The sequence below is a fragment of the Puntigrus tetrazona genome, chromosome 6 (assembly GCF_018831695.1).
Source record: "Puntigrus tetrazona isolate hp1 chromosome 6, ASM1883169v1, whole genome shotgun sequence".
Classification (NCBI taxonomy): Eukaryota; Metazoa; Chordata; class Actinopteri; order Cypriniformes; family Cyprinidae; genus Puntigrus; species Puntigrus tetrazona.
In genome coordinates this window covers 7010604-7022968 of record NC_056704.1, presented here as the reverse complement: position 1 = coordinate 7022968, position 12365 = coordinate 7010604, and the positions used below count along the sequence as shown (strand labels likewise).

Here is a 12365-nt window from a genome sequence, read left to right as displayed (position 1 = left end):
TGCTGAAGATGTAGTAGCTGATCCACTGGGTCAACGATTGGCCTGGAACACTCAAATGATTGGCCTGGAACACTCACAAAAGCTGCTGGATCCTTGTTTCTCCAAGTATTCTGTTATGGAACTAGCAAGACAAAAGATATTCAAATCCATTCGCAAGCTTTATTTAAAAATCATGGTCAAAACAGGCGGGGTCAAGGGAGTAGACAAACAGGTACATTGAGAACAAGATACAAACACAGTCCAAAAAACATACCAGGGTCAATCAACAGCTAACCTAATTCAGGAAGTGAGGCAAAGAAAGTAAATCCACAAACAGCAAAGAGTCCAATTGAGGTACGAACATAATCCAGGCGACTCGACAAGAGAAGAATCCGAGGTACACAGGCGAGAATCAAAACACAGGGGAAAGCAGATCAGAAAACTAACAAGGCTAAGGAAACAAGAAATGGTTCTGTAAGGTAGCTATCAGCTGAAACAGTGATACATGCTAGACAATACTCGGCATCCAATGTGAGATGGTCTAAGGTATTCATTACGTGAATGTGTTAGTGCAGTGGATGATGGGAATTGAAGTCTAACAGTAGTGTAGTGCTAGCATCCATGTAGTAAGCGGTTGACCTCTGGTGGAGGATAAACAGTGGTTCATGATCCGGATTCGTGACAGGAACAATTAATGAGGAGAGACATAATTCACCTTCAATATTAACTAGCCAATATTTAAAAGCCACTCTTGTGTGTTGTATATTCAACGTGAATAATGACTCTTTAATAGTTTATTTAGCCATTTATTCTTATCAAATATTTATATATTAGTATTGTGACTAATTTGATTCATTATTTAGCATTGACTTCTAAATATTAATCAGAATATCATTATATTGCCACTGGATCCACTCTCTAATAAAAGCTTTAAAAATAGCTGAACATAAAATGAAGATTTTGTAATATATAATTTAAAAAAGTACAAGTAGTCTGTTTAAACAGTACTATAATAAAGTACACATACCCCAAAATAATACTCGTCAGTAATAAAAAAAAAAACTATTTGAGTATTTTACACTGAATTAAATAACAATAACAATTCTGTGTCTGTTTAAAGACAAAAATATGGTTTTAAACAAAAGAATATAACAGCTGTTGGCAGGGTTGACCTCTTGATTTAAAAATTTCCGAGTATGTTGGCCCAAGCTGCCGTGAATAGCATTGTGCATGTCTGTCATGTATATTTATCTGTTTAGCTTGAGGCTCAGCTTTCATGTTTCTAACAGACTGGAGGCCAGGTCGGCACGAGATAAAGTGTGTGCATGTGTGTCAAGACCTTCTTCTCAGCTCCAAAACAAAATAATTTAAAGGTGCTCTTACAAGATTTATAAACAACATTAATCGTCATTTTAAATAAATTAACGGAATATAGATAATAAAAGTGTAGCAATGCACTCATTGCACCTTCTTGGTCATATATGATCTCACTAGAATAGAAATATTAATTATTAATAATACTTGCACTCTGTCCCTGACTAAATAACTTTTAAATAAGGTATTTTATTAAATAATGTATTTTACATTTACTTTATAATAGTGAATAATCGTAAAGCTCAAATATGTGACCTTTGGGATTTATCATATTGGTTGCTAAATTTATATTTTAAACATTCATTTTGAGTGAACTTAACTATACGTCATACAAATTGTTACCTTCAATATTGTGACATGATACATGATATTAGCAGATTTACTGTTAATAAACCTCCACTTTACAGTGTAAAAGTGAAACACCAGTGTGTGCAAAGATCCATTTGGTACATTAGAAAAGTCACTGAAAGCTCAGCAATGTTTCCCTAAATAAGAGCAGGACTTCCCCTAGCCAGAACCCAAGGCCAGGGCAGTACATGGGGGCTAATTTTAGAGTAATGAATCAGCCCGCTCATAATCTAGCCCCAATGCACTAAAGGGCACTCTCTAACCCAGCCTCCTAACCTACAATGTAAAGAAAACCTGATTATTTCTGAATTATCTTTTTTTGCCTGAGCCACTGCTACTAAGAGGGGCTTTTCTGATAACCACTAAGACTGACACAGCGTGTGCAACATGTTTTGTTTATCTGCTAAACACAAGGATAGAAACTGCTGCGTCATTTTGCTCAGAGTGAAAGGTATGAAACCTTACTGAGGTGCTGCAGAGTGCACATCTAAGACAGCTCTATGAAGTGTAAAGCTATCCCACATTCATTTTTAGCCGCCACAGACATTGCCTGTAGATGGGTGTACAGTAAATAGAAACATTCACTCTGTCATCCTGCCATATGCCTCAGAGAAACTAGGGTGCACCTTTAGTTATCAAAGTCACAGGAAAGTTATTATAAAACATCAAATTCAGGGAATATTGCAAAAGGAAAAAAAAAACCTCTTGATTTTTATTTTGGATTAAACATGGTGTCAAATTATTATTATAATTTTTGGGGGGTCATTCAGCTTTTATAGAATGGTTTATTAATACCCATGGGTTTATTATCCATGGGCTTATGCCCTTTACTCCTCTTCCACACCGCTTGCACAGAGAGAGCAAATGAAATACAGTCAGCATATTAAGCGTGCTGGCTTGATGTGCAAGAACTGATGAGCTTTACTGACAATACATACTTTATTTTAATGTCTGAGAAGAACATTGCCGTACCTCAAATTTCTCTAATATACTTGCCTGTTGTGTTAACAATGTAACTTCCAATAAAATAAAATAAATTAATTTACAACACTTCAGAGAGAAATAGTCAAAAGTCATAGTGCTGTTGTCTGTCTGTTGTATGAAACACAATACAATTACTTTAAAATGTTTTAATTTAAAGGCAAGATTTAAAGACAAGCTAAATTAAATCAAGTAAGTTAATAAAACTAAAGTAACGTAAATAGTCTAACATTCATCCAGCTTTTTACCGTACCATAAAATTACTGAATTAATAGGAAAAAGAAATGAAAAAAGCAAGCAAAAAATACAACAACTTATAAAATCAAATAATGATTATTCTGTTTATTTCAAACAAGGAAAGGGTGGAGCTTCTCTGCCACAACATTTCATTTGAAAAACCAGACATGTGATTACGATTGCCATACCTCTGACTATCCTCCCATTATCTGCCTCATCCCGAGAGACTTGGCAAGAGCAGCTACTTGTCTGCAAGCAAGGTAAACTAAATCTTCACGATCACTTATGAAGTTATTCCTGTTAGCGTAAAGTCTACTTTTGAACTTTTTAATAAGTAAATAATTTTAATGATATAAAATCAGTTTTTCTTGCTGCCATTAAAGTAATGAATGTGAAGAATGCGTGTTTGCTGTGATTTTGCATTCAATTCTAACGCAAATTCCTAGGTTAGGCTACTCATAGCACGCTGGCTAAAATTATTACGTGATCACATCATGAATGCTTTGGCAATCAATGCACTGTTAATGAGAATGAGACTAGTACCACATTTACACACAGGAGTGGTGTTGTTCCATCATTGATATTTAAAGAAAGTCTTCAGAATGCTTGTTTGTTTATGATGCTGCACTTGAATGGAATTTCATAACTTCATTTTAATTATTGAGAGAAGTGCTTATTTACGTTGTACATGTGTTTTAGTTATGAAAACAGTCACACCCAATGAATGGACTTCAGATTATGATTATGATTGCAGTGCTTCATATGATCATGCTGCATGTTCTGCTAGCTCATATTAGAAACATGTTACCTCGAAGGCGGAATGAATGATTTGAAGAATCGTGTTATCCTTAGACTTCTTATATATGTCATATTTACTGTTCATTTTGTTTAAAAAAAAGATCAACTAAGCTCCGAACATGGACACGAAGTTGGACCTGTCCAGGCTAACAGAAGAGGAGGCCAAACATGTGTGGGAAGTCATTCAGAGAGACTTCGTCCTTAGGAAAAAGGAAGAGGAGAGGCTTGGGTAGGGAATTTAATTTACATGATCAAACGTTATATTACAGCAGAGACAAATCTGACACGATTTAACGTTGGTTAACGGTTAATGTTAGTAATCGGTCGGTGGAGACAGCCAACAATGGCTCCCAAAGACAGGAGGTTTAGTGTACTGTAAGGTCCGAATTCACAGTTGCATCATTTCTTTGCTATTTGTCTATATATGATACTCTAAACTATAATGCTAGCGGACCAAGGTTGTGTGAAAGGCTGCTGTTGTAAAGACATGATGATGATCATGGTACAGTCACAAGGCCTGATCACACCATTCCACAGGCTGGGAAAACATGATGCCCCAGAGCTCTATTCTTTTTGTACAAGGAGCTCTCTGTGTGGCTGTTGAATTGTTATTTGAAAGATGATGTTCTTTCCATTTGTTGGCAAGGACGGTTATAGTTGGCTTATATTCAAGCTAATTCTTGATCAGGCTGTTTTAAAAACATTCATTATATCTTCCGGTGCTAATTTTGATGGTATATTATGGTTAATATACTGGAAAATTCAGTGGAACTTGCATGACTTTTTGAAAGCATTGCATTCACGATGTTCACATTAAAGGTCAATGTGAGTCTTGACTGGCAGGGCTGATAATCCTAGAGTAATATTTGATAATTATTTTATTTAATTGTTATGCATAATACAAAGTAACGTTGTAATGTTTTGTTTAAATGAAGCAAACATGGATATTTAAAAACTATTATCAGACTTTTTGAATGTTACAAGTAAGTTTAGGCATCATGACATTAGATGAAAAAAAATACAATATATTTAAAAAAAGATTGTTTGTAAAAGAGTTAGTTAAAAAGGTGAAAACAAATGCAGGAAAGAGTTGTTATTATTATTAATTGCATGTATTTTTGCACACATTTTAACACCTTTAAGGCTTTAAAAAAATTTATAATACACAAACAAGTAATGATAACAATGCAAACAAGTAATAAAAGTAAATAAAACAATACTAAAAGAGAAAAAAGAAAATATACCATATAATTTAAATTTTAAAACATAAGTATTAATAAATAACATATCATAGATGATTTAAAATAAATCCCTAAATTGGTTTATGAAATGCGATACAGATATATTATGCATCCTTAACAGGGAACGGGATCAGAAGCTATGCAGCTTTGTTAAAGCTAACGATTAATATTAAACATTAGTATATATTAGTTTTAGTTTAAGGCTGAGACAAACCTTCAGAAAGCAACCTAATTCTCTACAATTAAAACCACAAAGCTTATTTCAGCAGCAGTAATTTGTTTGTTGGTTTGTTTGTATGACACCGCAGGGAGCTTAAATCCAAGATTGATAAGGAAGAATCAAAGAGGGAGCTCCTGGGATCTCAGTCCAACCTGGCGGACTCTCACTGCATCCGCTGTCTGCAGCCCTTTAAGTTCCTGGTGAACAGCAAGCGGCAGTGTATCGACTGTAAACTTTTCACCTGCAAGACCTGCAGCCGCTACAACAAAAAGGAGCGCGGCTGGGTATGCGACCCCTGCCGCATGTCCAGGTTAGAAAAAGTTACAACATCAGATAACAAAAAAAAAAGTGTAAAAGTATACAGCTTACACGCTATACGTTTAGGTGTATAACGAATCACTGATATGAAATCTTTGTTTGTTTTTGCAGGGTCCTGAAAATCGGAACCTTGGGGTGGTACCATGACAACGTCCGCTCTCGCTTCAAGCGCTTTGGCAGCGCGAAAGTGATGAGGTCACTGTACAAGAGATTAAACGAAGAGGGTGAGCGCTAAATAAAGCTTCCTGATAACCTGTATTGTGCTCATACAAGCTGTCACGTCATCATGTTTTAGTATCACCAGTCATTTTAAGTGGTTATGCAAGCAAGTGAGTGTTAAGAAGAGATAATATACAGTCATCTGGTCGTTAATGTAAAATAAACCTTGGCGTGATGACTAGTCCTCGCAATAGAGGGCTCTTATATCACCCTGAAGGAGTTTATTTTGCAATAATGACATTCTAACTGTACATTATCCCACTTATTAGATAGCTGCTCACCATGAAATATTAATTTCAACTGATTTTTTTTTTGTTTCGCCTGTATAGTTGCTACTAAATGAATGAGAGCAAAAATGTATTGTCTGCCCGCATAATTTCAGCATAATGCATAAAATATATATTTTGACTATCAACACATTTCTAAAACCGTTGCTCTCATCAGCTTAATCAGAATGATCGACAATGATCAGTTTAACAGAGTAAAGCCTGAAACACAGCAAGAGACAGCAACGGCTAGGCCCATGTGTGTATTTAGTTACCAAGAGGATTTGTTTATCAGTCAGTTGAATTCAAAGAACTCTGTCTAGAGGCTGTGTCCCAAGTGCTGAGGCCAGAACTGGGTCACATGCTGCGTCTGGGGCAATGCAGAACTTGCTGATGTTGTTTATGGACTTGCACGACGGGACATGTTAAACAGAAAAATTAGAAACCTTGGATGAATGCGCAAACAGAGGTGTATATTATTTACCCCAAGGTTGAAGTGCCAACTGTTTACAGCTGGGAAAATGTTAATGTTCTATGTTTATGACTTTGTAGGTTCAACATGTTTGTTCATTATTCATTTTATTGTGGTATTGTGTATGACAGCGAATTACTCAAATGTTTAATTAGTTAAAAATAGCTAAAACATGGTCATGTTTCTTCTTGTGTTCTTATTTAGCTACCCTGTCTCATGAATATGAATAGACAGCACTCTAAATTAAAAATGATACATAGATTTTGGCGAGTACATGCTACATGATGGGTAGGCTTGTGGGTTAGATGAGTATCGTATGCACGTGAAAACTGTGTGTCATATGCAACAGACTTCATATCATATGCATGTGAAATCTGCATATTATATAAACGCCGAAGACTTGGTTGTCACACATGTGACAAAGCTCATCAATAATCGTATCATTTTTATTGGATGTACTGTTTATACACATTTTCATGAGACCTAGCTACATTTGCAAACCAGAACTCAAACTTTTTTTGTTAGGTCACCGTGATGATGACACACAGAGCATGCCTGATGTGCGCAGTGAGTACACAAACACATTCACGAAGAAGAAAAATCTACGGGAAAAAAAAACAGCTGTCTCAGAGCAAAACTGAGATTGTTAACGTTTCTCAGTATTTAAGCTATTAAATCCCTTTCTATAGCGTACCATTGTAATATGCAATATGTTTCATTCTTAGATGCGTATAACGGGCATGAAGATGAACATCTGGATGTAACTGAAGCTCAACGGTATAAGCAGGTAGACTAAATTGTGTAATGCATTTGATTTGATGTTTCAATACTTAACTCAGTGGCTCATTATTTTAGTGCACAATATAGTATTTGTGTAGTGTGTAAGGGGTTCAGTACCCTATGAAATGCAAGTATATATATATATATATATATTACAATCATTGTCTAGAGGCAGATTGAGAATATTTTAAAGTGTGCAATAACAATCGCAAAGCTGTCTTAATCAAGCACTTTGTCATTCATATCTCATGTAAGCTAATATGAACTTATTTTTAGATGCGAAAGACTAAGCGTCTTCTCTCTGTCCACCCCATGGATCTTGACATGGACGACTATAGCGCTCACTCTCGCAGACAGTCTGTCCAGGTACTGAGAGGACTCGCATTGCTATTAACATCCACGCTTTAAATGGCCACTCGGGCATCATACACACTTTTCCGTCTTCTCCAGTACATCCATGAAGACAGAGGTCAGCGAAACGATATAGAGTACAACTCTGACATGTACCATCACCACAATCATCGCATGAACCGCAGGAAAAGCCTCGACAGGTTCTCGCGCCCAGGTTAAGCACGTTCTGTTGGCTCTCATTTCTTTCTTTGCTTATTCTTTTTACTCCTTCTCTCGCAAATTCACATTTTCACACAATCTTCTGCTGAACAGCGTTAAAAAAACTCTGGGGTTTCATGTTATAACGGGATTTTTGATTTTCTTGTAAAAGGATTGCACAAAATATTATAATTACACAGAAAAACTATTAATATTGCCTGCGTCTTTGAAGTAGTACACCAGTAAAATAATTGTGTTTTTAAAAAACTTCAGAGAATGTATTTTTTATATTTTGTATGTATTTTACTTAAACATCAAATATTTAAATTACATTTACAGTCAAATGTATTTAAATATATTGTAAACATAATAATATTATTCACGCCATAAGGACCCAACATTTTTAAAAACTGTTTTAATGCATTTTTGATGACATAACACATGGGGTCATAATGTGGGTAATCGGAGTAGATTAAAAGGTTAAGACGTTAACTACTACACATCTTGTAGTCTTAAAATATTACATTTTAGCACCTGTTTAATTAGTGTGTTAGTTGTGTATAGATGCACTATTCTGGAGAGTCTCCAGGGGACCTCTGACGGAGTTTCAGTTTTAAACAGCAATGAACAGATTAACCCATTTGCTTCATTTTTTGTGTTTTAGATGATGGCATATACTCTGAACACAGAATGGTACGTGCTCGCTCTCTCTCTAAAATCAACTCCTCTGTGGCCCCGCGCCAGATCTATCTGGACACTTCAGAGGAGGAGGATATGATCCGTTACCCCGTCTATCAGCTGCCCTCACGCCGCCGCAGTCGAGCATCCTCTCAGGAAAACATTCATCAGAGCGCCCCACCGGTATGATCGCAGATCAACTGACTTTCTTTCTGTTTGAAATATAGTTATGTATCTGAGGTAAAATGAGCCACTTTCAGCAGGTCATGTCAGGTATTGATATGATTTGGTTCTTGCACCTCATTTGGGTGTACACGACTTTAAACAGTTAAAATTGTTGAATCTTTATTCCATTATGTTTTTATTCAGTAAGAACGCATCTAATTGCAGTTCAAATAAACGCTGTTCTGTTCTTTTCATTCATAGAACAATATAAAACTATATCATGCATTTTACAAAATAATAAGCAGTGCAGCAGTTCTTAACCTGATGAGACAATAAAAAGAAATGTGACTTGAACACCACATTAACATATTACAATGATTTCTGTGGGATCCCGTGACAACAAAGACTGCTTTGCCAGCTTTGCCAACACAAATGACTTTTTATAATAAATTAAAAGTGACAAACATTATTTTAAATGTGTTTTATCAACTAAATGTATCCTTGGTGAATATGAGAATCTTAAAAAATTAAGGTATTTACAGAAAAAAAACTTGATATTTGATCAGTAATGCATTTTTTAAAAGCACCTTTTAATAAATGATTGCAGGTTTGATTAGTGTAAATTTCTCTCATGAGTACAATTGATGATTTACATTCAGACGGTTTCTTTCTTTGCGTACCTTGTGTCCATCTTTGTTTTCTTTCTTTTTTCTTTTACCTGTTGCTCTGAGATAGATCAATGAACTCAGCAAAAGAATGTCTGCCATTGAGAGTCTTTTAAATCGACTGGAAGAGAAAATTACCTTGCCTTCAGATCAGGTATGAACAGAGTCTCAAAACAGATGCACTTTTATTTATTCCAGAACATCTTGTTATGGCAGAGCTGCCCTCCATATGAAAAATATTTTGGGCTGAAGGTCCATATTATGATTTTAATGTTAAGTAGGCTGCTTATTTTGTATGTCTGTAGCCTGTCCACCCCACGGCAGGACAGATGGAGGAGGAGAAGCTGAGGAGAAAACTAGATGAGCTGATGAGTGACAAGGCGCTTTCCTCTGATGAGGAAGAGCCGAAGAGACCTCCTCAGTCCAAAGGGTCCGCTGTGAGGGGGGTTCAGGCTCCAGTGGCCCCAGTATCCCAAGAACCCTTGAGTTCATCCAGCGATGAGATGCCCACCGAAGCACAAAAGGTGAGGACTCAGACAACACACACATCTACAGAGGCCAAAAAATGCAGTCTTTGTGCAAGGTAAGGTTTTCCCGATGATCTAATGTTTTGTCAGTAGATCAATTAATGCAGATTCAGGTATCTCAGTGGAATACAAGTGGGTTTTAAAAGTGATGCAACTTACCACAAGCTCCCATATTATCCTTAAAATATTTTATAGAATGCCAGAGCACAAATACTTTATTAATAACCCTAAAAAGCTAAGTCTTTATTACCATATCCAAATAAAAACAAAATAAAAACAACTGAAAGAAGTTCCTGGTACCCATTGGTTATTAACTAATCATTGTCTTATTTTAAGGCCATAAAGCATTAGCAACACTTACACTCATTTAGCTATAACCTTAGCCATGTTAATACCTGACTACAGTCGTTTTTTAGGGTTTTAATGCTGATTAGGCTTCTCTCGGTTAATTGCTTTCAGAGATCCACCGCGGCGGCCCTATGCGACATCACAACTGAGATTCTAAGAACAATTAATGCCACAGAAAGCGCTATGAACGAGTTGGCCCCCTCAAATCCTAATGACAGACTTCAGTTAGCGGCCACAGAGCTTAAGCAGGCTGATGATGCATACAGGGAACTTGAGGAAAATGTAAGATTGTCCCTCTAATAGATATTGTTATGTTTGTGTGAAGGAGAGAGATTAGTCACTTGGGTTATCAATGGCCTGAACAAGCGGTTTTAGATCACTTGAGTGTTTAAGACATTTGTTCAACTCTTCTTTCTCTTCTTTTCTTTTCACTGCAGGTGTACATGACTGCAGGGAAGTCCTTTGATATGGCTAGAAAGTTGCAAATGATTGAGCAGAATGCCAAGAATCACTACGGAGGCCCATTAACTGATTCAGAGCTCTCTGAACTGGAGGACCAGGTTGCTGTGGCAGCTGCCAAAGTTCAGAGCACAGAAAGTGAGGTGAGATGTTTATCTATCTGTCTATCTATCTATCTGTCTTTCTATCTGTCTATCTATCTATCTATCTATCTGTCTGTCTGTCTGTCTGTCTGTCTATCATCTATCTATCTATCTATCTATCTATCTATCTATCTATCTATCTATCTATCTATCTATCTATCTATCTATCTATTTATTTTATCAGGTCTCAGACATTGAGGGCAAGATAGCTGCTTTAAGTACTAAAGGATTATCATTTGATAAAGCCAAGAAAAAGGTGATCTGATCTAAACAAATAATCTTAGTAAAATTACATTTATATTCCCAGTTTTCATTCAGATTTAAACTCATTGTGTGTTTTTGTGAATATTTTCTTTCAGGCACTGAGTATACAACAAAAAAGGAAGTTTTCCCAAGACAGGGTACACTATTAAGTGTAAAGGACATCATGTTCGCCTCTGTAACACGTTGCATATTTCCTGTTGTGATATCTGTGGATATGTTATCTGACACTTGATATCTGTGCCTATAAATTAGTATTTTACTTCACGATGTGTTCAAGATTTTTGACACCGATCTTGACTTAATACTAGTAAACCCTTTGTCTTGTGTAAATTGTATTAAGCAAGTTAATCAAATGCCAATCTAGCTAAAATCAGTATTAGTAAAATAATAAAAACGTTTACAGTAAACATGTGTCAAACAAGTATTCATGTCAAGAAAAAACGTGACATTTTATAAATAAAAAAGGTTGTTTAATCAAGCTATAAATGTTAAATTAAACATCTAACACTCAAATGTACCCTTAGAAAATACATTGTAAAACAACTTCTTTGTCATGCTTTTCCTGCTTGAAGAAAGATATTAATTTGCACAAGTAAACTCTGGTTTGCTGGTCACCCAGTCTGTTAACTAGCTTTAAATAACAGCTGGCCGAGGCTAAGAGAGCATCTTTTTCAGGAGGGCTTTTGTCTTCTGAACATTATCAGATATTATTTTTTATATAGATAATGCAACCCAAAGTTTGAGGCACCATTACAAGAAGGGGATAGCCGTTGGATGCTAACGAGCCAAGACTTCTCCTCTTTGCTGCATTCGCGTGCTGCCCTCTAGAGGAGAAGGCGTTCAATCCTAAACGGCACAAACCATGTATTTGGGAATATTCTATTCTTCAAGTAAACAGAATTTAATATATATTAGATTATAGTTAGAATTATGAGATTACATTATTAGGCTGAATAAAGCGGTAAAACAACGCAAATGACACATAATAAAAGTGAAACATCAAAAAATGTGGCTCTTTTTTTTTATATAAAGACCATGAAAATGATGATATGAAACGACGCACCATTAGCAACATAAATGTTAATAAATGTTGTATAAATGTAGCTGTCTAATAAAGACACTAGATGGAGCTAATGCACCAGCCCAGAAACAGCGTGTCTAATAATAATGGTTCTATATAATCAAATAGGAATAAGGTTCAGAAATTAGACAGACAGACATATAGATAGACAGGCATGCAGGTAGATAGATAGATAGATAGATAGATAGATAGATAGATAGATAGATAGATAGATAGATAGATAGATGGCATTGCATGAATTCTATTCATTGTA

The 12365-nt window shown here is 35.9% G+C and overlaps 1 protein-coding gene across 2 annotated transcripts; it reads left to right on the top strand.

Moving 5' to 3' along the window:
- Positions 1-3053: 3053 nt before the first annotated feature.
- On the top strand, positions 3054-12086 carry mlpha (melanophilin a). 2 transcript variants are annotated; one of them, XM_043241363.1, is made up of 15 exons: positions 3054-3179; positions 3819-3946; positions 5267-5488; positions 5608-5720; positions 6979-7020; positions 7179-7240; positions 7510-7599; positions 7684-7798; positions 8447-8643; positions 9361-9444; positions 9596-9814; positions 10277-10447; positions 10603-10767; positions 10952-11023; positions 11127-12086. In XM_043241363.1, exons 2-15 carry the CDS (start codon positions 3837-3839, stop codon positions 11178-11180), a joined length of 1716 nt encoding a protein of 571 aa, XP_043097298.1. In that variant the 5' UTR covers positions 3054-3179; positions 3819-3836; the 3' UTR covers positions 11181-12086. The 2 variants fall into 2 exon arrangements, with proteins under 2 accessions (XP_043097298.1, XP_043097299.1); XM_043241364.1 differs by lacking the exon at positions 10277-10447.
- Positions 12087-12365: the final 279 nt, after the last annotated feature.